Source organism: Antedon bifida, chromosome 9 (genome assembly GCF_963402885.1).
Source record: "Antedon bifida chromosome 9, ecAntBifi1.1, whole genome shotgun sequence".
Classification (NCBI taxonomy): domain Eukaryota; kingdom Metazoa; phylum Echinodermata; class Crinoidea; order Comatulida; family Antedonidae; genus Antedon; species Antedon bifida.
The window spans coordinates 2,409,320-2,437,146 of NC_136234.1; the positions used below are offsets into that span (position 1 = coordinate 2,409,320).

General features: G+C 32.7%; 4 protein-coding genes across 4 annotated transcripts; 2 read left to right on the top strand and 2 right to left on the bottom strand.

Annotated features, from left to right (window-relative positions):
* Positions 1 to 2,960: 2,960 nt before the first annotated feature.
* Positions 2,961 to 22,431, bottom strand: LOC144851461 (dermatopontin-like). Its single transcript, XM_078708951.1, has 5 exons — positions 22,375 to 22,431; positions 4,996 to 5,175; positions 4,616 to 4,762; positions 3,964 to 4,116; positions 2,961 to 3,067 (listed from the first exon to the last, which is right to left on the bottom strand). The coding sequence occupies exons 2-5, from the start codon at positions 5,169 to 5,171 to the stop codon at positions 3,022 to 3,024; spliced, it is 522 nt and encodes a 173-aa protein (XP_078565077.1). The 5' UTR covers positions 5,172 to 5,175; positions 22,375 to 22,431; the 3' UTR covers positions 2,961 to 3,021.
* On the top strand, positions 9,726 to 11,412 carry LOC144852327 (hemagglutinin/amebocyte aggregation factor-like). The gene is made up of 5 exons (XM_078710108.1): positions 9,726 to 9,826; positions 9,981 to 10,064; positions 10,438 to 10,578; positions 10,979 to 11,137; positions 11,352 to 11,412. Exons 1-5 carry the CDS (start codon positions 9,726 to 9,728, stop codon positions 11,410 to 11,412), a joined length of 546 nt encoding a protein of 181 aa, XP_078566234.1.
* Positions 13,004 to 21,802, top strand: LOC144852328 (uncharacterized). The gene is made up of 19 exons (XM_078710110.1): positions 13,004 to 13,189; positions 13,493 to 13,575; positions 13,866 to 13,986; positions 14,129 to 14,257; positions 14,363 to 14,482; positions 14,816 to 14,934; positions 15,035 to 15,136; positions 15,321 to 15,447; positions 15,738 to 15,942; positions 16,167 to 16,311; positions 16,580 to 16,744; positions 17,010 to 17,074; positions 17,326 to 17,407; positions 17,721 to 17,790; positions 18,740 to 18,974; positions 19,170 to 19,254; positions 19,616 to 19,729; positions 21,125 to 21,348; positions 21,639 to 21,802. The coding sequence occupies exons 1-19, from the start codon at positions 13,004 to 13,006 to the stop codon at positions 21,785 to 21,787; spliced, it is 2,526 nt and encodes an 841-aa protein (XP_078566236.1). The 3' UTR covers positions 21,788 to 21,802.
* Positions 22,071 to 24,971, bottom strand: LOC144851459 (uncharacterized). The gene is made up of 3 exons (XM_078708949.1): positions 24,918 to 24,971; positions 23,235 to 24,410; positions 22,071 to 22,960 (listed from the first exon to the last, which is right to left on the bottom strand). The coding sequence occupies exons 2-3, from the start codon at positions 24,377 to 24,379 to the stop codon at positions 22,501 to 22,503; spliced, it is 1,605 nt and encodes a 534-aa protein (XP_078565075.1). The 5' UTR covers positions 24,380 to 24,410; positions 24,918 to 24,971; the 3' UTR covers positions 22,071 to 22,500.
* Between the last annotated feature and the right edge of the window lie 2,856 nt (positions 24,972 to 27,827).

Below are 27,827 nucleotides of genomic sequence, written 5' to 3' on the forward strand. Positions count from 1 at the left end.
ATTTTGTTGGATAATATCAGCCTCTTATATACCTTTGTTTATCTTTATTCACTGATAATTTATTTATCAATCCATTTATTTTACTGCAATAAGTTTCATTAGTGACGTTTATAGTAGTTGTTGGATGATGATAACGATCCATATCATAGGAATGTTTACCTTTTCATCCATACAGTATTGTAGCATATGGTAGGCCTAATTTAACAAATTAATGATAATAATCAATAATCTATATTAATAATATCGGTACACTATACAGAGATGCCTGACTTTAGATCACATGTACAAGAACTAAATTATGGTTCGTGTAAAAGAATTTTAAATCCTGATAGATCAAAATGGTAGATAATTCTAACATATTATCTGAATAAGGTTAATAATATTATTTCTATATTCAACTGTAATCTGTTTAAGTTTCCTCAACACAACACTGTGTACTTTTATATTGTAGGCCTATGTATATATTATATTTTGTTAGAGTCTTTTAAATTTTTACTTTGTACGTTGTTTACAGAATTTTTCAGCCGTTGGCTGCCTTCTGTTTGTACTATTTATGTGTTTTTTTATGAATAAATACCTATATATAATAGAAAACATACCAGCTTTTTACAGATCTAGAAACATGTGTTGAATTTAATTATCTATCAAAAAATACCTATGTAACTTACAACAAATATTGAATGAACCCTTGTTGGGAAATAAAAGTATACACGTTAGAAATAAGTCTTTATTATATACAAAATTACATACTGGATTGAATTTGGGTTTGTGAAGGTTAAAGATATTTTAAATAAATATAAAATGAAAATGAAATATTTGTAAAACTGAAGAAAAAATGTAATTGGATATCACAGTACACGATTGTAGCTGACACATTCTCAATTGAATGGAAATGTGTAATTTCAAATAACCAAAATGCAGAGGTTGTACCAAATGAGTTAAAGGCTGCATATAACTGTTTAATAGAACATAAATTTGTACCACCAATTTCACAGAATAGGTGGGGAAATATAATAAACAACTATACAACAGACTGGGAAAATGTATGGAAAAGAGACATAGTAAACATCTATATATCAATTTACGTAAAAAAGGCAAAATTCGGTAAATCGCACGTAACTTCTGAAATTTTTACACGGTATATAAAGTTGATACATACTGTCGATACTGATTTTATTAACAATTTTTAAATATATTTTTTATCAACTCATGTTTTATAGGCCTATAAATAATATAGGCCTACCACTAAATACCGTAAAACATTTGCGATTTAATACTTTGTTAAAACTGTCACTGTCATAGTCGAATGAAATATTAAAGAATAACGAGATAAACGTATCAATTGTATGTATGAGAGAATTTTGTAGGATAACACCTGATCTAACAACAAATATAATCTTCATCACTATCATTATTATCGCTACAATACAATATTAATTAAGTCAATGATTTACAATGTTATCGCAATTAAATAAAAACCTTAATTAAAGGCACGTCTAAACACGATAACAAACACGCAGGTCTACTGTTTAAAAGAGGCAACAATTACATACAAGTTTCAATACAATAAAAAAACCATAATTAATACTCTAATTATGAAGTCCTTTGCTTTTTTGAATATTTTGATTTTCGTTGTTGTCGCCGTCCTTGCCACTGCTAATGATTGGCATAATGAATACGACGAAGATGTCAATTTCATGTAGGTATAATATAAAAAATATAAACATATGAAGAGTCCTCAATTGCAGACTAGATGTCAACGATATGCCTAAAATTAGATATTTTCGTTGCGCTGTAAGGCTTTGAGTATAAAATGAACCTTTATATTTAAACTCTTCAAAAGGTTTATATAATTAGTCTTCTTTTCCAGATGCCCCCCCCCCCCCCAGAGAGGTGGATCAGCAAAGTCGTTTCTGATCACAGTGACAAGAAGGAAAACAGAAAGTTTGAGTTCACGTGTGCGTAAGTATGAGAATACGCGTAAGTTGCAATCTGAACTTTGCATTATTTTTTAAAAAATTGCATAAAATATAAGCGTTGGTAACAAATGAACACATGAAGTTGTTATTAGTATTATGCTTTCCATCTTCAGGATATCTAAAGCTTAAAAGTGCAAAATGCCATATTTAAGCGTGGTTCCCACTAGCGACGCAACGCAAGGACGTAACGCAACGCAAGTGAATTGACCAATCACAAGCGATGGCTTATTCGCTTGTGATTGCTAACTGTCTATAACTTCGCTTGTCATTGGTCAACACGCTTGCTATGGTCATGCAGTAAACACCAATCGTCATGCAGTACACACCAAACATCATGCAGTACACACCAATCGTCATGCAGTACACACCACCAAACATCATGCAGAACACACCAATCGTCATGCAGTACACACCAATCGTCATGTAGTAGGCCTACACACCAATCGTCATGCAGTTCACACCAATGGTCATGCAGTACACACCAATGGTCATGCAGTACACACCAATCGTCATGCAGTAGTCAAATATTGCTCTGATATTGCGTAATTTATACCGCCACCTATCGACAAAATCGAATATCACGTGACGTTTATTAGACGGCTGTAAAACTAAGGCTATTCAAACTTCATACTACAGCAACTCAAGCTGTCTACTACTACACCGTACGTGTCTTCTAAAATGGCTAGCAAAACTATTAAAGAAATCGTGGAAATCTATAGGACGTAGTGATGTTGTGTCAGGAGGCCATTGCAATTATTGAATTCCATAAAAGAAGTTTAAATAGTCTTAGTTTTACAGCCGTCTAATAAACGTCACATGATATTCGATTTGTAATTGTATTTTGTTGGTGAGCATCAGCCAGCTAGATATGCCACTATTAAATCACCGCATAATAACAAATAAAAAAAACATTCATGCAAAATTATATAATTCGTCTTTGTTTCATTTATTAATCATTGTACTTTTACCATTTAAAGAATACTTTATTATTTCGATAATTTCTCTGAAATTGTTGATAACTTTCGTTTAGTTTTGTGAGAGTTTAAGCAGCCTGTGCTTGACAGACGTGGTACTTCCATCTTCTATCCCTAAAAAACACAAATACAAACGAAACTTTATTAATAGAGCTAACATAAAACAATTAAACCTAACTAAATGTATAGACATTGTATTGATTACGTTTGATATTAAAATAATATATTATATCCACCAGCTAAAATGTATTTAATAATATTACATAGCTTGGTTCCCACTGGGAAGTAACGTAAGCGAATAATCAATAAAAGATAAATTTTTATTCAAGAATAATTAAATCAATACAGATTTTATTTTGTAAATAATAGCTTCACATTAACTGTGACCAATGCAATCTAACAAAAGGACGCTGAACGCGCTTTGTCAAGATGATAGGATAGGAACATGTGATATTTCTCTGGCCTGCGATAAATATCAACAGTACTCAGTAGGCTATTATTGTAAAAATAATGCATATATATTACTTTGAAATCATTAAACCAGGTCATTACTTGTCTTAAATGTACGTTTTATGATAAATTATGATAAAAAGAGAGAAACAAAGTAGCTCGTGGTGAATGTACTCTCGTGGACGGTCTTTAGGCCTAGGCTAGCCTAGCTAGGCTTAGTTTTGTAGGCCTAGCTGGTAAACATCGGTAACGTACGAACATCGCTAGCCTGACGTTGTATAGTTGCTGCATTAATTGTCTTTCTGAATTACAGAAGAAGAAAAACGAAATACCCATCAATCCGGACGCAATGCATGTTGGGATTTATAGCGGGACGCTTAAGTGATAAGAATCGACTTATTTTTTTACATTTTTAACAGTTACATTTTTTTACATTAGCTGTAGTTTGTGACATTAAACTAGATCTAAAAAAACGTAGGGAATGGGACTTTAAACCATTGTAATCTCTGAACTCAGGCATCCTGTTGTTAGATTACTTTGCTGTGACAGTATATACTTACTCCATGCTGTTGTCATGCATGCCAGCTGCACCATGGATGAAGTATCCAGTGGGTGTAGTATATGTGTGATAGTCATCCCAATCGTTGATAAGAGGCGTGTCGTAGCAGTTGATTGCATTATAGGCAGAACTCTGACAACATTTCAATTTCCATCTAACAGCAGAAAATATGAATGAATATTGTGTCTGTTTGGTTCATGCTACACGTACTGTGATAATGTTTCGTAGGGTCGGTCATATAGGCCTAATTAATATAATTATCTATTGCCGTTTGTCTCAATTGATCAGATTATTCAAAGTCAAAAATAAGTAATAAAATTACAATAATTTGGTTAACAGAGGAAAAAATCCGAAAAAAGAAAAACTTGTGTGATGCAGCCCATAAACTAAAAAAAAAAACCCCCAAAACACACACACAAACAAAACAGGACAACACCGGAACCGGAAACATCACAAAACATACTTTTAGTTGAACCCTTACTATAATATGAATGTTCAGTATTTTGTTTCACAGGAAAAGGGGTGGGGGGGGGGGGCGGGAGGGGGGGGGGGGGGGTTTGATGTAGGTCATTATAATTGACGTTAAATATATAAACATTCACGTTTTATTGTACAGTAAGAATTGAATGATAATTCATCAAAATAATACTTACACTCTATCCTCTTTGCTGTTGGAATGTTTACTATTCACGCCAACAACAACACCGTTATAGGGACAAGTTGCAGTGAAAGGTTGATCATACTCGTTAATATAACCAGTCCATGTGCATGAACTACTGGGAAGGGATGCCGAGAAAGATCTGCACAAATATAGATACATGAAATGTGTAACTCCTATGGTATTTCAGAACATAGGTAGGTCTAGGTCTATAGATATTTCTGATAGCCTAGATAATAATTGCATTGTAAAATTAATTAGGAATCGGGTTGACGTTATAGATTTAAGTGTGATGTTTTGTGCACATTTTTGTTCATACAATAATACGGCCTGTGTTCTCTCCCGCAATAGATCAATAATTGAATAGGAATTTACCTGCAGAAGAATTCAAACTGCCTGTCTTCTTTGCTGTTAGAATGCTGCGACTTAACTTTATATATAACCTGACCAGTTGGACACGTAAAAGTAAATTCTTGGTCATACGAGGTCTGCCAACCGGCAATCACGTGATTGATCATGAGAAGCGCAAACAAACCTGTAATACACTTCATTTTTCTAAGAAAACAAATTGAAAAATAGTTAGTAGAGTATTCGAAACGCACTTATGGACATTCTATAACAATTCCGGCCGCGGGAAACATAAACTAGACAACGAAGTTACATAACAGTTTATAAGGACAGTGTCCTCATTTAAAAAGAAGCGGGAGAACTCTCTATCTAGTATCTTTATTTGTTAAGCTTTTTATTTTCTTGTCTGGCCGCAACACGTCAATGTATATAACCTGATTATTAGGGTGTGGCTAAACTTTATTCAGCGCTAGCACACCACACCCACCAATTAAGTCTAGCGACCGAGTTCTACATTGTCACTGAACCTAATGCTTTTTTCCCACTAGGACGCAACGCAAGGACGTAAGCGCACCGCAAGTGATTTGGCCAATCACAAGCGATGGATTATCCGAGTTGTCGCTTGTGATTGGCCAACTCGCTTACTTTGCGTCTGTATGAGAATCACGTCATATTCTAACTTTAGGCAACTGTCAAGAAACTAACACGTCATTTTATGAATGAATGATTTTTGGTCTTTATTTCTATACAGGGTTATTTTTAATATTCTATATACGAAATATCATGGATAAAATGATTTATATACGAAAATTACGAAAAATGTAGAATTATAATAATTGGAATGGATATGAAGATTGCTGATGTACCACAAAATATTACTGATTAACTTGAAATTCATTGAATGAGATTGAATGAGCGAAGGAATGAAAATGGTTCAAGCCACAGAGACAGAAAAAAGTCCTAGTCCTAAAACTATAGCCTCTACTTACATACTAGTCACTGGAACAACCAAATACTTGTCAGAACTTGTGTTGTGCTGAATATTGTGTTGAATAACATCAGCTTGTTATATACCTTTATTTATCTCAATTCACAGATAATATAAGTATTATCAATTCATTTATTTAACTGCAATACGTTTCATATCATCAAGTGACGTTTAATTAATTAATTTTGTTGTCGATGTCGTGCCTTCGGATGATAAAGATTCCTAAATTTATCATAGCAATATTTACCTAAATTTTGAAGATTGAACCATATGGTAGACTTGATAAAAATGATAACAAAAATAATATTCCTAATATCAATAATATGTTAGAATTGTGTTGAGTATTGTTTTTGATATGCCTTAATTTATATCTATATTCCCTGCAGATAATTATTACCAACTAGATGGTTCTCGAATAGGCCTACACAGTAATTTCAGCGTAAAAAACTGTTTTTGTAAATGTACGTACCGCAGGAACAGAAAAGAATAAATAGACAGGATGATTTATGTAGTCAACTAAAATTAACACCCTGGTAATTACTTCCGAAAAAGAAAAATGAGTCCACATTTTGTATTTGGACTCATTTAAACAAACCCAATTTGTGTTTTGTATATAACATTAGGATTGAGCAATTTAATACTTTGTTAAAACTGTCAATGTCCTAGTCGAGTACAGGATGGTAACGATACACCACTATGACGTTTATATTTGTTTGTGATTATTAATTAATACAAACGTTGAGAAGCAACTGGCAGTAATAAAGTTTATTTGTATATGATGTGTTTATATATCTAACAGTAGGGCCTACCCACACTCACAGTAGTAAAGTTTATTTCTATAGGCCTATGTGTTTATAAGAAATTTGCGATTCAAATTACGACCAAAAATGGTTAATACATATTTACAGTATTGTCAAAGTATTGCAATACTATATCTAAAGGTTTTAAGTTTATCCTCAAGGACCCATAAATTTACCTACTTGTGTTAAATTAAATATTTATATTGTGACTGAGAGATTGGAAGGTTCCATTCATCGCAAATCAATACATTTGTATAAACGTATATTAATAATAATAATAATAACTGGTACTTGATATAGCGCATTATGCTGAAAGCCTCAATGCGCTTTACAAAGACAGAAAATTTTGAAAAATTACAAATTAAAAAGGTGGGTTTTGAGGAGAGATTTGAAGACACTGGTGGAAGTAGCCTGACGGATTTCAATATTAAACCTATCAAGGAGATTGGTAAATGCGAGCATCCTCGTATTATTGTGTGCGGGTATTTTTCAAGGTGGACATCCATTAGACAGTGTATACAATGATCGAAAAAAACCCCTATTTGGGGCACATCGTTGAACCTAAATTCGTTTAATTGTCAATAACTAATTATCTAACTCAATTTAATTAGTAAACAGGGTTACATCAGGTGGTTAAAATCAGTGCCGAAAGTACGAACCAACTTTATATACCATCGAGTAAACATTCTAGAAGTAACGCGCGATTTACCGAATTTTTCCCTTACTTAAATTTATATATAGATTCTTTATTTAAGCGCAATAAGTGTCATATCATCAATTGTTTTTGTCGATGTTGTGTTTTTGAATGTGATAAAGATTCATATTTATCATAGCAATATTTACCTTTCATGTTTGGTAGTTTCAAAAATTGATATGATTGGTACATGACTACAGAGACTATATAGCTATTTACACACATTGTTTTACCTTATTAACACAGATCAGAATGGAAATATAAATGTTTCATTAATTCAATTTAATCATGAAATAAATATAATGTTTGAAGTGATGAATATTGTATGGATTTGTTTTGTCAAAAAATAGGCCCCTACGGTGGTTTTTCACTTATAGTAGGTGCACGAGAGAAGCTTAATGTTGACGTCCCTTTATTGTAAAGATGAAGAATATAAAGATGAATAATTATTTTATTTTATTCCTTTCAGTAAAGACAATACAAACATAACATAAAAATAAACGTTTGAATAGGCGGTTTTGTAGCATTCACTTTATTCAATTTCGCTTATAAAATAATAATAATAAACATTGAAACTCGTTTCCGATACAATATGGCTCCCGGCCCCCAACCCCTAAAAATGTTATCATGGTAAGTATTTCTTTTTTCGATTTTTAAAACTAAAACTGAATATTATTATTTGACATTAAATGGCCTATGTACAATATATCTTTAAGTACGTTTTTAGGTTTATTTTAGGAATGTTTGGAGTCTCCCGCTGGAGAGCCACATCGCTTAGCGTTAAGGCCAGTGGGTGATTTAGCACCCACCTTAACTAATCTTAATCACTTGTTCTGTTGTTTAAAGTATTTTAATGTATAACCATCAATACAAACTAAGGCCTATATTCAGTTTAAAGTTTGTACCAGTAAACAAAATAGGACCAGGCTGTTTGTTCACATCAATATCTCGAAACGTACATTAAATAGATAATTAGTTTGACTACTATCGCTCATCATTGCTATCTTTAAATTTGAAATGGAAATGTCGAACATATTGTTTTGAACAAATTCTATTGAGATAAAATGTTGCAATCTATAATACGTTAACAGTACACAAATATAGACCTAGGAGCAGATGTCAGTATACCGAATCTAGCAAGATAAACTTTTTTTGAACCCACACAGGACAAAAAAACAAACTTTTAAGCATAATTATGGATATAACTTTAATTTACTTCCGCCAAGGAGGTATAGTAGTCGATCGCGTGTGTTTGTTTGTTTGTTAGTAGCAGGATTACTCAAAAAGTAATTACAAGATCTTTTTAGACTTGCTAGTGTTAAAAGATAGGAAATAATTTTCAAAAGCCGGCGAGAAGTCTTAAAGTAACTGAAATTGCATTTTCTCGAGAACTACTTGTCCAAAAAAAAACAAGAGGCAAGAGTTATAATTTGTGATTTGTAATTTTAAAACATTATTTGATTTAATTTACAAGTTTTTTGATACGAGTAGTTTAAAAAAACCTATTTCTTTTCAAATTCACCCGTTTGTTTTTGGCGTTGCTGTTCTATTGTTAATCAGCTGATACTATTGTTAGTTGAAAGGCTGGTTACATAACCATTACACCCAATTCGCATACACATGCTTGTAGTGAAATTAGCCTAAATCACACACAGCATTAAGACACACACATATATATATATATATTTTGCCGGAGAAATCTTATGTAGGAGAATTTTACAGTAGGCGGAGGTATGCACTCTCGGAGTGGCTTTCTAGTTATATATGTCATTGCATTCGTATACGTTTTATTTTGATCTTGGAATAAAAATGTCAATGAATGATGAAAAAAAAAAACACGATATAATTTAATCCCATGCTGGATGTCATACTATCTACAGAAAAAAAATGTAAGAGTTACTCCACCAATCATAAGTGATGGATTATTCTGTGGCTTGTCATTGGTCGACTCTCTTGCGTTGCGTCGTATAACCAAGTATCAAAGTCAATGTTATTTGCTTATGAGAAACGGTGAGAGAACTTGGTATGATACCACCTGATCTAACACAAAATATAATCTTCATTACTATTATTATTGTCACCTTAAAGTTATCGTCACCAGGCCTATACAATATTTGTTGGGTTAATTAATCAATCAATGATTTACCTACGCTATCGTAATTAAAAAGTCACGCCTTAAACACGATAACAAACATGCAGGTCTACTGTTTATAAGAGGCAACAAATACATACAAGTTTCAATACATTAGAAAACCCATAATTAATACTCTAAATTATGAAGTCCTTTGCGGTTTTGAGTATTTTGATTGTTGTTGTCGCCGTCCTTGCCACTGCTAATGATTGGCATAATGAGTATGATGAAGATGTGAATTTCAGGTAGGTATAGTAATCAACAAATAATTACTATGAAGTATAACAAATTATCGTTCTTAAATGCCAGCCTCAATATGCCTCATCAGATATGTTCGTTGCTTTGAGTATGAATGAACCTTTAAACACAAGGTTTATAATAATTAGTCTTCTTTTTCAGATGTCCCCCCGGAGAGGTGATCACCAAGGTCGTTTCTGATCACAGTGACAAGAAGGAAGACAGAAAGTTTGAGTTCACGTGTGCGTAAGTATGAGAATACGCGTAAGTTGCAATCTGAACTTTGCATTATTTAAAAAAAAAATTGCATACAATATAAGCGTGGTAACAAATGAACACATAAAGTTGTTATTAATATTATGCTTTACGTGTAAGCAATCTAACGCTGCAGTATGTTTTGATATTTTGAGTGAAATGGAACTTGAAATTTTTCCTACATACTAGCGTTAAGTCTACTTGGGAAACACCCATGAGGACGCAACGCAAGGACGTAAGCGCGCCGCAAGTAATTTGAGCAATCGCGACGCCGATTGATCATCCGAACTGTCGATTGTGGTTGGTCAATTCGTTTGCGTTGCGCTTAGAGTCTGCTCCCTCCTTATTATTGCATTTTTCACAGAAAGTTTGGCCAGACATTTACAAGATGTAATTGGACGTTCTACATAAACGACTTCGATGAACCATTCAATGTAAACTGTCCATACAACGGAATCATTGCTGGCGCTCAGAGTTACCATGACGACAAGCGCGAGGATAGAAGGTACAGTAATTTAATAATAACAAAATAACCATCCACTTTTAGACACAAAGATGATTTTAAAAAATGAACAAAAAAGAACAAATTTTAGAAAAACAGAACATTTTATAGTTCCAAAAAATGAAATCTTTATTGATAATACAGTACAGTATGTGGTATGTGTTATCAATTATCATTATTATCGATTATGAAAATGATATAAAGCTCTGTTTACACTGTCAAACTTTATGGGACAAGACAATGTGATGTGCCTATATGGACACAATGACATCTTATCACCTACCATATTTGGGCACATCGTGCACTTATTTTTTCAAACTAGTTTGATAGTGTAGACAGAGCTTTAGAGTAGCTGTGTGTGTGTGTTTCATGTTTCATGTAAATGAGTATTTTTAATTCTTAGATGGAAGTTATATTGTTGTGAAAATGACAACTTTTATGTTGTTAATTGTTACAATACGCCATACGAAAATGCGTTTGATGGACATCATGAATATTCATTACCGGGAGCACCTGACTACTGGTTCCATGGCGTGTCAGGTTACCATAACAACAAACACGAGTAAGTGACACTGTGAAAAGAATATTACTTGCTTTGTGTGTTTGTTTCCACTTTCTTTTTTAAAGTTATGAAATCTATACCTTTTGTTTAATTAAAGATACACCGACCGTCTGGGGTGAAGATATACAAAACAATAATTGAAACCTTATTATTGATAGGCCTACCCGTAATACTGTTTGCTGATACTATTTTTTATTGGTTATTGTCTTTTTAGGGATAGAAGATGGCAATACAACGTCTGTCAAACTAAGAATTTTATATCAAGTTCTGCTTGAGTTACCGTGTGTTGATACACTTTAATAAGAGACCTTTAGGCCTATAAGAATAATTCAGTTGATCAAAAAAGTAAAATAAAAAGTATTAACATTGTTAGTATAATATTTTATAGAATTTTTTGACGATCCAAAGAGAAAGTAGGCCTAAATAAAAAAAAACACTTACGTTTTATTCCATAGTTGGTTTATCGACTCGGTTCAGTTTCTTTTTTGGATCATCAAAAATGTAAATGTTATATAACATACATATTATAATATCCAGATGAACCTTTCCATTAATGTTAGTATAATTATGTTAAATCAATAAATGAAACTTAAACATAGAATTTGTATTTGTTGTTTGTATTTACTTATATTTATTCTTATTACCCTTTGAAGACGTGGCCTGTTTCCAATACGGGGTAATTTACTGTACCAGAACGCGAGGCCCGTATATGTACGGGTTGACTTTTTGGGGTAACTGAGCATTTGACCTTTGACGTAGGTCAAAAAAATATACAATTTTTCACTTGTGGTAGAAACCTCGCGTCTTCAAAGGGTTAAATTGACAAAAGCAAATCAATAATTTTAAAAAGGAGTTGTCAACATCCACCTTGAAAGAGAAAAAGAAATAAATGTTATTTTGAATTGAATTGATGACCTTAACAAGCCATCCCATATTGCAATTTCTATGAGAGTACAACACCCTCAACTTTCAAGGCGAAGTTTTTGAACACAACCACTGATAGAGATATTAAACAAACAATTAATATGAATGTCAAGTACAAGGCTATAAATATATAAAGTGTAAAGCCCTGATGAGAAGATTAAATAATAGTTTGAAACCGGCTATTTATGACATGCGCACTTCTGATGATAAAGTATATAACTTCTGACCAAAGTATAAACATAACGTAGATAAGATTAGATAACGGGATAATTATTTACGAAGGCAAACCGAAAATAACTAAGGATTTGTTACCGTTCTAATAACAGCAGCCTCTGGGATTAATAGTTAGTTGAGTCTTTACTTGAACATTTTAGACAGGTAGGTACGAAAACGCGGTAAAATCGGTTATCGAATGTACTAAATCTGTTTTAAAGCGTTCCAATCCCGTACGTAAGACCTAACAGTACAATGTGTCTACATGCTTATCTAAGTGTTTATGGACCAATGTGTACCAGTGTGTACCTTTTGCAGGCCTATCGATTTTGTTCTAAAATGTCACATCCAACTAGTCTGCTGTTGTATACGATGTCCTGCAATAGTGAGGTGATGCAAAAGGATTATCAACAAGGCTGCAGTCGCGTGCTCAAATTTGAGTTAGTGTTTACCGACCGACCGACCAACCGACCGACCAACCGATCGACCGACCGACCGACTCACCGACCAACCCACCGACCAACCGACATAGTGAGCTGTACGCGACTAAACATGTTAAATAGATTTTCTTCTGGCTTCCTTTTCTCTTGTCGAAGTTTCATAACTCTATCATCTTCGTAAATCTCTCAAGGAAGCCATCCGAAACTAAATGAATCACACCTTTTATGTAACATCACATACATTATTGAGTTTATTTCATTAGTTTTAGTGTAAGAATTACGTTGAACAATGACTGCAAATGGACCAAATCATAACAGAACTGTGAGTTTTACTGATCTTGTGAATGTACAGCCGTCCATCATATGTCCAAGACGGGTCAGTTTTAATACGTCAACGGAACAGGTTAAAATCAATCTAGCAAACCAACCAGTAGAGCCAGACGAAAGAAAACCAGATACACCTCTAAGTGACACTGTAGGTGTCTAGTCTTGAGTATTGAACTTTACGGTATTTAAATAAACAAACAAGCTTAATATAGAAATAATGGTAGGCCTAAATAGACATTTTTGAAAATTGTCTTCCTTCGCTTTATTAGTACTGTATACAGTAATCAGGAAAATTAAATTTGTCTCAAAATACCACTGTATGGTGCTCAAATGAAGTAGAAAAATATTAAAAGACTGAGGGCCCTGAATGAAGTGTCAATTATTAGGTATCAAAGTAAATTTTATAATAAGCAATATGAGAGACTATTAATTAATACTTTTACTAATTCAGGAATTATATATTGCCTCAACATATATCATTGACGCCAGATTCGCTCGAAGTTATAAACACAAAGTAGAAGAAAAGTATTTACAGTAAGGTTATTTTCTCTTGTAAATTAATTAATTATAACTAGTAAAGCTATAAAATATACATGTATTTAAACCGTTATTTAAAGCTCATCACGAGATTAAAAATAATTTGGGCAATTTTAATTTTAATTTTCAATTTTTTTTTTTTTTTTTCAATTTTTCAATTTTAATTTTAACATCATACAGATGGTTGAATTGAAAAGCACAATCATGGGGCTCCATGGTACAATCACTCAATGATATTGCAAATGATAAATATATAAACAAATATTGTTTGTTTACTTTATCTATAGGTATTATGCATTATATAACACAGCATTCCTGACGTATGCTTTATATTTCTTCTTGTTGTTAAACTTGTCGCTGGCACTATTTGAGGAACCGGCAGTTAACAATTTAAGTTTACCGTATTGGGTAAGTCTCGAATGTCCATATATAATGCAAAAGTCACGTAGAATTCACGACTTGGTTTCCTACGTTATTTTGTCTTAGTATGCGCGACGTACAACACAACACCAGAACTAATAATACATTTTATTATTTATTTACTTCTCAGTCTACCATGTGTATGGAGTTCATGTGTCTCGGTTACTTTACCTTTCGTTTAGCTCACTCTAAAATGTTCGTATCCGGAATAAATTGGTGGACAGATCCAAAGAACTTGGTGACAATGTCAGTTATAGTGGTAAGGAAGTTTCAATCGACTTATATAGAGCCCTCAAAACTGTACTTAATTATTTTATTTTTATGCCAAGTATACTTGTGATATTCATACTCTTCTTTTGTAAAGTTAATGTTAATAGATATACTGATATATACTGTACTGAAAGCAACTGGACACGAAAACGTCGTTCGCTGGTCAAGATGCCTACGACCATTATTTCTAGTAAATTTTGCTGAAATGCGACAGGTTTGAAATTATTTTATTTATAATCATTAGTACTCGCATGTAATTTTGCTCTTCACAACATTTGCCAAACAATTCTGAGCACTACTATCATAAGCCTTTTTCCACTAGGCGAATGTATTCGAGCTAATCAAAGCGACTGCAATCCATTATAATTATCACTAATGCGCATGCGTATTCAAATTATGACGTATTTTGTGACGCAGCCAATCAGAACTCGGGAATGTTCGTTAATGGAAAACAAGCTTTAAATCGTTTGATTTGATTAAAACTTGCATCTAGTGTAAGTATGTATCTATATAAGATATTTATTTATCTATTGTAATGTATTCACAGCTTCGACGTAGTTTTCGCAATATTCGTCGTACATTGCCAGAGATATTGTACGTCCTAATTTTACTTTTTATTGTGATTGGTCTGTTTGCTTTACTTATGAGGGAGCTATTCACAGACGAGTAAGTTCAGCATTTTTCATGTTTTCTTTTTTATCCTTTGATATTTCCTAGTTTTTCTTCGTACTTTTCATTTCTCACTCATAAATACATGTTGTTTCAGGGACTTGGTTATGTTAGATGGAGAACCGTATATGACTAATTACTGGGATAATATATGGCACCTCTATGTTTTAGTTACAACGGCCAATAGTCCAGATATAATGTAAGTTAACTAATATTGCGTTTATTCATAATTGTGTTTAAAAAAAGATATTATTGGAGAACAAAAATGCGTGTAATAGGGAGGTAAAATTACGACGTGCCATGAGACAATAATGCACGCTCAGAAAAATTGAACATTCGCTAAAAGCGCGACGACAAAATAAATGTTGCCTTTTTCTTTTCAGGATGCCAGCTTATGACAAGAACCCATGGAACGTTCTTATATTCATCGCCTATATCATAATCTGCATATACATCCTTATGAGTATATTTCTTGCCGTAATCTACAAGAATTACAGAAAACATTTGAAAGTAATATTAAAGAAATGTCACTAGAATGCAATATTATCATCTGCATGTTGTTCATAATTATCGCCCTCTACCATTCTTTATACAAAAGCTAGATAAAAACAACAAGATAATGTGCAAATATACTCTGTAAAACTAGTTTGACAAAAAATGTGTGATGTGATATGGTCCAGTTGTGATATGGTCAAATCATCATGTCCATATATGGGCATATCACATTTTTTTGTCACATAAAGTTTGATAGTGTAGACAGAGCTTAACGATATATTTTGCAATAATATTTTCATTTTTAGAATGAAGTTCAGAGATCGGTCTTTTCCAAAAGACGTCAACTCAGCAGAGCGTTTGATATTTTAAAAGTTTCTAATGGGGACAATACATACTTTGTACCCTGGCCAAGATGGAAAGCTGTCATGAAGTTAGTCATTCCTCGTCGTAGTGAAGTGTTGGTTAGATTGCTGTGGGATATTATTGATCAAGATGAAGATGGCAAAATAGGTATGGCTAATTTCTGTACACAATTATAGAGACACCAAGTCAACGCGCGCGTATAAAAGTATCTGCTTTTGAGCGCGCGCGTCGAATTCTAACAATTATTTATTGTTCTCTATTGCGTGTATGTTGCGGCTAGTGTGAAAGTGCGCAGGAAGGAGAAACCACTCGTACCATTTATGAACACTTAAAATGCCTATTACCCGTATCCATTCTTTTTCTTTCCTTAGAAAGAGCCGAATTTCTTCGGGTATCCGATTTATTAAATATGGAAATATCCGAAGTAAAAGATCGTATTCCGTTGATTGGAAGAACTTTTCCAAGATGTTATCAATCTAAATTAAGTGAAGTTATAAAAGAGTGTGTCAGAAGTCCGTAAGTACAATACTGCAAATATATATAGTCAATCAATCAACAGATACAACCACAAAAATCTTACACCAGCAAGCGTATGATAATGCTTTCAGTACACGCGCGTCAACTTACAGTTTGGTGTTGGTGACCACAAGTAAAAAAAATAAACACATTCATAATTTTAAAAATCACTGTGGAGTGAACAACTATGACAGGTTTGACAGAAATCACACACATAGGCAATTACTCAAATAAATGATACTTTAAACTGTTTTCTTTGTTTTTTTAGTGTTTTCCGATACTTTTTTGATGTTGTGATCACAGTAAATGCACTTTGCATCGGCTTTCGTTTAGACGAAGCGGAGTGGCTTTTCTTGACACTATTTACACTGGAAATCACACTCAAACTTTATACTTTAGGAGCAAAACAATTTTTCAAGAAACCTTGGAATGTGTAAGATTTTGATGAAGACATTTGTATTGTATTTTTATTGATTTCTTTGACTTTAAGCATTTTCAGTAACGTAGTACTGCTTCTCAAAATGGTCCAGGGTTTAAAATAATCAAAGTAAAGAATAGTCAAGACATACAAAGCATATATACAGAAAATTAAAATCATGTGGTACATAATTTGAACAATATACAGAAAAGTAAAAGAAAAGTATATGATAAATATTATATTGAATTATAATACTTTCTATTTACTTCTTTTTTTTCAGATTTGATTTCTTTGTAATTATGAGTGCATTGATAGCCAGTATAGTAGAACTTATTTTAAATGACGGTAAGATATAATCTTAAGCCAATTCTCAATTTGCTTAAGTCGGTTACCTTTGACCTTCGTTATGTATGCACAACCGTACCCCATTTCAGTCAATGTTGACATGAGGCAACATCGACACAGTCACTATATTCGCAGAAGTTACTCTATGTTTCTAGGATAAGAGTTTACAAATACCAATTGCGACAAATTACTGTACACAATAGTACATAATATATTGTACATTAATACTGTGTTTTGTTTGTTTTATACAGATAATTTAGCAGACGATACTTTGGACTTTCTACTTGTCCTTAGGGTACTAAGATTGGTTAGAATCATAGCGGAAATTAAAAGGTAATCGATTGATGGTTTACTATGGAGTAGCTTAGCGTCAGGGTCTTGAGTAATTGGTCAGATGTTTTGCCCTACTCTGACGTAATTTGACGAAGTATTCTCAATGTACTTGTATAAAGTACAAATTACGTCAGAGTAGAGCAAAAATCTGACCAATTACTAATCAGTTACAAATAAAAAAGATAAAAATGCTAACGTCAAAAAAATGTCACAAAATTACAAGCTTTCTCAAAAATAGTATTCCTCAATTCCATAAACACAACTATAATTGAAAATTATAAAAAAAAAATGTGGTACTCTATTTTTCTACTAGATTTCAAGTTATCCTGGCAACCGTCGCAAATATTGGGCCATCAATTTTGTCATTTGGTGCAGTTATATTTGTAAGTTCAAACACAAAGATACAAACATTATGTTATATGTTTTGCTAACTTTGTGCAGTGCTGTCATGAATACCTGTATGTTTGACGAGATCATAAAAGGATCGATAATCTGAGCAAATATCAATAAATAATAAGCAGTATAATAGGCCTAATATATATTATCTTAAGCAGTTATAAGTAGACCTAATAAATAAAATTAATTAGTTTTTGTATAGGTTTTAAATATATATATATATATTATCTCAAGCAGTATAAGTAGGCCTAATAAATAAAATGAATTGTTTTTTATAGGTTTTAAATATATATTAAGCAGTATAAGTAGGTCTAATAAATATATTTGTTTTTATAGGTTTTATTTATATATTATCTTAAGCAGTATAAATAGGCCTAATAAATAAAATGAATTGTTTTTATAGGTGTTATATATTATTTTAGGCAGAATAAGTAGGCCTAATAAATAAAATGAATTGTTTTTATAGGTGTTATATATTATTTTAGGCAGAATAAGTAGGCCTAATAAATAAAATTAATTGGTTTTATAGGTTTTATATATATATTATTTTAGGCAGAATAAGTAGGCCTAATAAATAAAATGAATTGGTTTTATAGGTTTTATATATATTATCTTAAGCAGTATAAGTAGGCCTAATAAATAAAATAAATTGTTTTTATAGGTTTTATATATATTACCTCAAGCAGTATAAGTAGGCCTAATAAATAAAATAAATTGTTTTTTATAGGTTTTAAATTATATATATTATCTCAAGCAGTATAAGTAGGCCTAATAAATAAAATGAATTGTTTTTTAAAGGTTTTATATATATTATCTCAAGCAGTTATAAGTAGGCCTAATATATAGCATTATTTTTTTAATAGTTTTTACACTATATCTTAAGCAGTATAAGTAGACCTAATATATATATAATATATAACATGGTTTTTTTTATAGGTTTTATACTATATATTTGCAATAATCGGAATGGAAATCTTTGGAAATAAAATAACATATTTTGGGTACCCAGACATTTATGAAGATCCATCACAGGAATATTGCGGAAATATCAAGCTAAAAGATTCGGAATTTTATCGTGAACACTACTGTCACAACAACTTTAACAATATAATCAATTCGATGATCGTACTTATGGAACTTACGATTGTCAATCAATGGCATGATATCCTTTGTTTGAATTATCTCACTCTTTCTGACGTCATAAATATATCATTCATCTTTATTCATCACTATCATGGTTTATGATATTGCTAATGTTATGAGACTAACGGGAAAACCCCCATTTTTGTAAATACTAGCAATTCTTTTTGATGAATTGCAAAAACAGTAATCAAAATCTATTTCCTTAAATTGTGAATACTTTTAGCATCAGGATTCGTTGCTGTTACACACAAGTCAGCAAGAATATTTTTCATTCTTTTTCACATGTCAATTGTTATAGTAGTCGTAAAGTAAGACATTTTACTTTTTCAATTTACATCCTAACCCAAACAGTAGAATAGGGAACACGTGCTTACCAATTTGAAAAGTATCCAACTATAAGATAACTATATTCAGTGACATATACATACTAATCTGCTTCAGCCCTTGCCGCCCTTTTCAAACTAGGTAACAACAACCTGTATGAAGGAGTTTGGCCTAAATGGTGTGAATCCGTATCAGAAATCTGGAGATTAGTTAGTTGTTTCAGTACAAAACCAAATGAAAAGATTGCTGTACTGACAGATTCGACTCATTAAACCATTTTTTTTATCACTTTATGAAAAGATTACGAAAAGGTATCGATATAAACCTAACCTGTTTTTCTTACAGCATCTTTATTGCATTTATTCTTGAGGTATTTATGGTAGAATACTCATTATCAACTAACAATTTTGAATCGATTGTTGAGCATCGGATTAACGAACTTGGTCTTGGTGTTACCGAGTAAGTAAGGCTTAGTTATTTATACCGTTAACCGTTAGATATAATAAACCAGGACCAAATAATCCCATATTTTTTACAATGTTTGTAGAAAGGTATCAATATCTAGTTTATGCAAATAATGAGTGTAGCAGGAGAAATGGTAATGTGTCAACATCATATTCGCACATACACGTGGTTAATTGTTCAGTAGATGCTCACAAACTTGTCAGCAAGTTCTCATGAAGTCATAAATGAATAGGCTACAATCCAACTTTGAACAATGCAAAACTAGGGAGTTGACCAATGACAAGTGGGTCAAATTACTTGCGTTGCGCTTTTGTTCTTGCGTTGCGTCTTAGAGTGGAAACCTAGATTTAATAATAAGGTAAAACTAGTCAACAACACCTTCTTAACATATAGGTGAATATTTATTAATTAATCGTACACAATTTGGTGGCTACACAGGGATTATAGGTCACCCGTGGGTGACCCGTGGACGAGCATAGTATATTAATTGTCAAACTAAATCCTGGTACTGTATTAAAAGATTTGAACCAAAACCAACATTGAATTGGAACAAATATATACAATCTATACATAAAACGATTTTATCTCCAAATTTTACATAACTGTAACTTAAATTGTTTAAGTGTGCTTTATGACAATAAAGCAGTCACCGTTCTGGATTAGTGTTTGGGTGCTATCATCCATAAACCATAAACATTATCATAAACACAATACTACTATTATGGATTTAAAGTAATAAGGAACTATTTATGATCGCTTTGTATTGTAAGGTTAAGTCGAATACTACATCGCCATTGTGTTGTTTGTCAAAAACTATTTTAAGTGGTTTTTCACGTTTTGGTCGTGTTTATAAATCAGTTAAAAAGTACAAAATTGTTTATACACTAAGCCGTTCCTTTAAACTATTCTTCCTGCTATCGTAATTGTTCTGCTATTGTTGGCCAATTTATACAAAGATATCTTTGTGAATCTTTTTGTGTCATTTTAAATAAGATCGTAGGATTATATATTCACCAAGGACATGTTTTAAATTTTGACAAGTGTATAATAACTTTTGCATTCATAATTTATTAAAAGTAGGTTATTTATTTTGTGAATTGCTGCTTTATATTTCAGAAAAGTATCTCGTTTTTGTAATGAAGAATGCAATGAATGAGGACATTTAGGCCCTATGTTATAAAATCATTCAAAAACTCAAAATATTACCCTTTCTGGTATTATTGCAATACAGTAGTTGTATTGTTTGAGTAGGAAGTTAGGGCTGAGTGATCGTTATATAAAAACGAACCCCCCTCCCTTTAAAAAAAAACTATGGATACGGACTTGTTCTATTTCATAGAAGTTCATAAAGTTCAAGCTAATGACAACAAATTGAATGTTTTTAATCAGGGTAGCAGAAGGCGAGTTTGAAGCACAAAGCCCAAAAAGACGCAAAAGGGAGGCACGTGGTACAGATAAAGATGATTTAACTCATAACGCCTCTGAACTCGCAAATGATCAAGATCATATAGAAGCAAACAGTCACGCAGAAGCTACCGATGGACAAGTCATTGAGAGAGGTGACGTAAATTCCAAATTGAGAGATGATGGTGTACGATTTAAACTTACAGGCAGTGAGTAAAAACTTTCATTGTTATCCCCTTTTACAAAGTTACAGTCAACGTCTCAATGCTTTTCGTTGACGACATTTAAAGGCAATATCAACATTTGTACTATGGTAATGCATATTTATACATGTTAACATACACTACAAAGCTAAACTAAGTAGATACATTTAACGTTTCAAAAATTAGGTCCGGATATCAAAAAGGTAAGTAATTTACAATACGATTACGAGGTTCAACGGTCACCATACATTATTCTCTTAGAAGATACATTTAACGAAAATATTTTTTTTATCAAGGGACACGGAATGTCGAAGTTGTTCTGCAAAGGATGTTTGAGGGTGAGCTTGACGGTGACGACATGGGTCCAAAAGATATTCAAAACATTGATGATCTAGAGCCCGAAGACATGGCTTCTGTCCCAGTCACATTTGAAAATATAACGTAACAGAATTTGCTATTTCCATGAACGAGAAAAGTGTGATAAAGGACCATGCTGAAAGAATCAGTAGTTTCTGAAGTGTGCTTAGTAGATTCGAGGACGGGTACTCTAAGCACATGATCTACATGAGAGTCATTGTTACAGAAATTTAAATTTGTGTTTTTAATGTTTATCACGTTTTTCCTTTACTATTCTATTTAATCGAGATGTAACAATTCGTTATTTCATTCACACACAATAAAAATATAATTTCCGACAATAAACATATACTAATTGTAAATTTATTCTTTCTCTAAAATCTATAAAAAATGAAAATGTTTTAATTTAAATCTGGATAGACATTGGTAACATCTATTAAGCCCACTATTAGTTACTTTTTGATTCATTTGTCAATTGTTTGCTATGCAAACCCGACAATAATTATAATACTACTGTTAAATTAAAATGATTTATTCTAAAATACTATGTTTAATTTAATACTAATAATAATAATGAAATTGTTTATAATGTATTATTTATATTTTCAAATGTAAGTCCAAGATTTGAATGTTTTACAATTATTTACAATAAACTTCAATCATTCGTCTACGTACCATATGTATTTGTCATTGAAAGCAGTACATTCATCACGATAACGTCTGTATTATGAAATACATTTTAAAAGCATCGTGCTTTGATGAAAATACCGTAGTTGTGTATTTTAGAGTTGCCTGGTATTATCAGCGATGATATGACTTATCGACAGAATATTTTCCCGCGTTTGAATCAAATAAATACGGGTAGCAATTTCGTAGCCGGTCCTCATTCAACCAAGGCTGCCTATGGACGAAGACATACGGTTTTGTCAGGTCGTCATGATAATACGGATAAAACGTACTCGGAAACCAGTTTGCGATAGGCGACGTCATCGATCCAAGTGGAGACGTCACTGATCCGAGAGACGACGCAACCGAACCTAGAGATGACGGTGATTTGTTAGAGATTATCTTAGCGCTCGAAATTGTTCGTTTTCGACGATTTGGACGTCTTTTGCGATGGAATTTTCCGTTGATGAAATCATTTTCCACATCTGGATTAATGGTCCAGTAATGCGCATGCCCATTATGCTCAGCTTTGACGAAGCATTCGTAATGTGAGAGGTGATGACGTACAATGTTTCGCCAACATACCGTGTCGTCCCTATACATAAAAATTAATGTTAATACATACACCATGTTTTAGTCACCAATCATTATTTTGTTTATATATAAACAACGTTAGTGTTTTTAAACAATTAAAATTACACTTTTTTTTCTCAATAATATTGCATGCATCTAAAGACTGGCTACAACAGCAAACTTTAGTTTACAAACATCAGTTTGATAAAGTTACTATATATTAAGATACGTTTTTTTACTTTTACAAATAAACAATTTTTTTAAAGCAACGTTACGTTAAATAAAACAAAAATTACCTGTAGCGTGAATATGTAGTGGATATATACTTATAGATATCTGTCAACATGCATCGCTTAGACTTGGAGTTAAGTATAGCCTTAGCAATCATTTCAATATAGCCTGGTCCGATAGAGTCTTTGGACTTCTGTCGCACTGGTCGATTAGGCTGCAATCCTACAGAGTTGCCGCCATGTTCAGATAGGTTTTTGTCCTCAGGTGCCTCGTTAGACGTCTTGATGTCTGTTTCCTCAGTATCCTCATCATTTGATGAATCTAATGTGCTCGATGATTTGGGCTCTTTTGAAGGTAAATTCATCCTTAGTTCATTATCTCTTTCATAAATACGTTCGCGTTTTATTTTTATTTCTTCATCGTCTGATTGATCAAATGACGTAATTCTTTTTGGTGACTGTCTGTTATCGTCGGCGCCTTTAGTATACTTAAGTGTACTGGTATCTGAAGGTAAGAATCCGACTCTTTCTCCTTCATATTTCCATAATTCACAGACGTCTTTTGCTGGACGATACATTGCTTCTCGATGTCTGTGCTCAGTTCGAAGATGGTCATAAAATGGTTCAACACGAGCAAATGGATACTTAGATGCTGTCCCTAATATAGCAGTTTCGCCTGGAACTCGACGGGGTGGCGTAAGGGTATCGATACCATAGTTACGAAAGGCAAACGCAGAAAAACACTCCGGCATTCGCCGTTTCTTGGCGTCAACTACATGAGACTCACGCACATCTGAACAGCAGATGCACCCGGGAACAGGTACCTTGTCAACAACCGGCATTACGTCACTTGCCGGTAAGGGTATTCCGTAATGCGGATACAGTTTTGAAGGAGGTACGGCAGTTTTACTATCTTCTGGTTTTTCGTCTGCTTTGATTGGCGGCGGGGGTACATAAATAAAGCCGCCACGATGATAATGCGGCAACAGATCACGTGGTATGGACGTTGTCGGTATTGCTGTTCCAAAGGTACTTGACCATGCCAAGCTACAATCTTTGTCCTTTTGTATGCCAAATTTTGGTTTGTGTTCAAACTTGCTGAAGATAGCGTGGTTGTGATGAATCGTCAATGGATCGCCCAGAGAACCGGTACTTTGATTTTTGCTTTTAGTGTTCGACAAATCCAAGGGTTGGAAAGATGTACTAGTCATAATGTGGTCTACGACAGCTCAAATAAAGAACCTGTAATGTGTAATTTGATAAAACGTAAATATCAATATATCATATGATCAAAATTGTCATAAAAAGCTACACATACAAATACAATATAGTACTGTGCTATCCAAAGTTAAAGTCCACGTAAACACTGTATTTGAAGTATGTTGCCACTCATATAACTTTGGTCTAATAATAGTAGAATTTACTTTAAAACTTATGAAGACCGAATAAAAGAAGCTAGTAAAATATAATGATGTTCTATGGGTGACGTTTATTCCAGCTTATTATTATTATTCGAATAAACACGGTATAGTAACAATAACGAAATAAAATAAAGCATAGGCCTAATAGTAGTATAGTATATCTAAAATTAAATATATAGGCCTAAATCAAAAGGCAAATGAAAAAAATGACATTGCTGTGGGTACATATAAAATAAGCACAAAGCTAAATCAAAATATAAAATTAAAAAATATAATTATAATACAAAATTAATAAATGAAATAATTTAAAGAAACAAAGTGTTCTTACCGTTTTATGCTTTAAAAAATTTGAAAATCTTGAATGATTTCACGTCGCGTGGTCTCTACAAAATGTTTTATTGTGATAGAATTGAACGTGTGCGCTCTCTTTTTATATTATTAATAACAATCAAGCTGGTTTCTGTACTCTAACCGTTCGCGCACCGTTGAACACATTGTATTACCCACTAGCACTAATATAGAGAATATCGGATATTTACTTTGGTTATATGCTAACGCAGAAAACGTTTGTCAACTAAAACATAAGAACGATTAAAACAAATATAACACGATTTAGAATAAACAACATCTGATTTCGAGCGAGAAGTTTCTCTGCAATTGTAAAAATAAAAGCCATCGATAAATTAAACAAAATGTCGTCAATTACACAAGTTAAAAATGCGAACTGTTGACGGGTTAGTGTTGAAATATCGATTTCTGATGCAGTGTAAACGCAAATTGACAAGCGTTTCACCATCCAGGCGACTTATTTATGTGGAACAATTCATTTTTATTATAAAAACAAGATTCATGGTAGAAAAATATTGTTAGTTATTTAAGTTATCACTCGATATTGAATTGAATCGAACAGGCCTTTGAAAAACTGTCAGTATCGCGTGGACACCGAATGATGGACGTGAATAGTGGATTTGATATAAAAAAAAACCAGGGTTCGGAATGTGTAAAACCTTTTTAACAAAGTTCTACCACATTTAGGATGAATGTTATAGATTAATTTTTATCTTGGTCTTATCATCTCTTTCCCCTTTTACCTCCTATCTATTGAATCTCTTCAAAGATAGCTCAATGCAAAAATAAAATTATCAACTATTTCCTCTGTAAGATCAAACGGGTTGTTAATCGCAGGGACTATTTTATGATTTAACTCTCGCCTATCTGTCGCACGACTTTTAACAGTACCAGCTCAAATAATACAACTTTCAGAAAAACCTATTCAATAATATTCATAGTGCCATTATTTAAGCTGTCTTTTAGAAGTCAATTATTATCGTTAGAGACCATTAACTGCTTGTATTTCGCTTATCGCTGGTTCCGCTACGTGAATCTATTTACTAGGGTATAAAAATGGTTTGTCGAGGTCGTATTATAGGGCTTTATGTATAATTACGAAGATAACGTACAAAGAAATGACAATTTAATAAACAATGACTTTAAACAATCTTATCTTTCAAATCTTCTGATTTCCCATAGTATCAGGGAAGTTCGTTCAAACCTGGTTTTCCTCTTTTGTTTCGTTAAAAATTACACTATTTCTTCCTCAAGTACACGCCACTCAACAATACATCAGGGTTAGGTTTAATTCATGAGTTTTAGTCACGAGGACCAACGTGCACGTACCTCATAGCACTAAGCAATACATTACATTATTACGTATCCTATGCGTTTGTCGAAAATATTTCTGACCACCATTGCTCCTGACGCAATTGAACATTAATAAGTTTAGAGAAAATTGTTAACAATGAAAAAGAATCGACGTTCAACATAGGCCTAAATGCAAAACGAAGGTTTAGGAGGGCAATTGTCAAAATAAATAATTTACCCGAGCTGGAGTTGTGGCTTGGTGGTTATGATGCTTGGCTACCACTCCAAGGGTCGTGGGTTCAAGTCCCGTCACATTTTCTAAGGACAAAATTACAACTCCACTCCCAAAGACTTGAAATAAGACTTTGTTTATGTAGAGCATCTTGTGTATATGTTTGTCTTGTGAACCCCTGAGGGTCCCTAATGATCACCTTCAATAAATATGGTAAAAAAAAAAGCTCAAAAAATAGGGATCAAACAGAATTACAGTAAAATAACAAACAACAAAAATAATATTTGCTATATTTATTTGATTCAGTATCAAATACAATCGTTGCAAAATTATTATTTATACATCAACTTTCTAAAATTAATAACAAAACCAATATATATATATGGCAGTGTTACACATTTACGTTAATGTATCAGGATATGTCTCCGTTTATACGGAAATGTCGTCACTAGGCCTAGTCTACGCAGCTGTAGAAAACTCAGAAACACGGTGAGCGTGCGCAGAATGTCATTTAGACTCAATAGCTGCGTAGTCACGTGTGGTACGTCATGAAAACGAAGGGTCACTAATTCTAGATTCCTGATTTCACAACGGACATAAGTTATAGTTATTTATAGAATTTTTTTTTTAATTTTAAAAACGGCACACAAAAATCTTTTACTGGGCCAGCCACACATTTTAGTATTGCATCTAATCTCATAACAGACTGTAGACAATTGAATAAAAACAATTGTTATACTTTTAAACTGTAAGGAAAACTTGTTGCTTTAAAAATATATTGTCCCCCTAAAAAAATAATTTTAATTGTTATTAATTAATATTTTTCTGTTGAATATGCCATTTTAATGTCACATAATAGTTATTCACTTTGACCAAAATCTGGATCGAAACAAAAATTATTTAAAAGATGTAATTTGAAGCAAAAAACACCCAAATTGTCTGTCAGACAATGGTTTTTGGTTAAAATTAACCGTTTCGTTTGTCTTTTTATAAGTGAAATAATTATTTTTGTTGATTTTTTCTACAGAAGTGAATAACTAGCTTAAAACTGCAAAATGGCCTATTCAAAGTCTGATTTGTTTAATCTTTATTTTACAGGTTTTTGAGGGAACAATACATCTTTAATTTCTATAAATTTCTATAATATCTAATTATATTTCCACAAGTATCCACAAGGCTCAATGGGTTGTATGTAATCCACAATACGATTCTATTTACAAATTTTTCAACATCATTACAAAAACCATAGTAACGGGATTAAAAAGATTACTACTCGATCCCATTAATCCTTAGGCTTAACACAGCGTTACTATAATATATACTTAGGGTAGCAATCAACCCAGAAGAACTGACAACGCTTATTGA

Bases quoted from the DNA above. Each gene is read 5' to 3' on its own strand.
- LOC144852327 (XM_078710108.1), top strand. From the start codon at position 9,726: ATGAAGTCCTTTGCGGTTTTGAGTATTTTGATTGTTGTTGTCGCCGTC. The intron at 9,827-9,980 runs GTAGGTATAGTA...CTTCTTTTTCAG, and splicing joins GATGAAGATGTGAATTTCAG to ATGTCCCCCCGGAGAGGTGA. The intron at 10,065-10,437 runs GTAAGTATGAGA...CATTTTTCACAG, and splicing joins AAGTTTGAGTTCACGTGTGC to AAAGTTTGGCCAGACATTTA.
- LOC144851459 (XM_078708949.1), bottom strand. From the start codon at position 24,379: ATGACTAGTACATCTTTCCAACCCTTGGATTTGTCGAACACTAAAAGC. The intron at 22,961-23,234 runs GTAATTTTTGTT...TTTTATGTATAG, and splicing joins ACTACATATTCACGCTACAG to GGACGACACGGTATGTTGGC.
- LOC144852328 (XM_078710110.1), top strand. From the start codon at position 13,004: ATGACTGCAAATGGACCAAATCATAACAGAACTGTGAGTTTTACTGAT. The intron at 13,576-13,865 runs GTAAGGTTATTT...CTTTATCTATAG, and splicing joins GTAGAAGAAAAGTATTTACA to GTATTATGCATTATATAACA. The intron at 18,975-19,169 runs GTTTGAATTATC...GAATACTTTTAG, and splicing joins TCAATGGCATGATATCCTTT to CATCAGGATTCGTTGCTGTT.
- LOC144851461 (XM_078708951.1), bottom strand. From the start codon at position 5,171: ATGAAGTGTATTACAGGTTTGTTTGCGCTTCTCATGATCAATCACGTG. The intron at 4,117-4,615 runs GTAAGTATTATT...TTCTGCTGTTAG, and splicing joins AACAGCAAAGAGGATAGAGT to ATGGAAATTGAAATGTTGTC. The intron at 3,068-3,963 runs GTAAGTATATAC...TGTGTTTTTTAG, and splicing joins ATGCATGACAACAGCATGGA to GGATAGAAGATGGAAGTACC.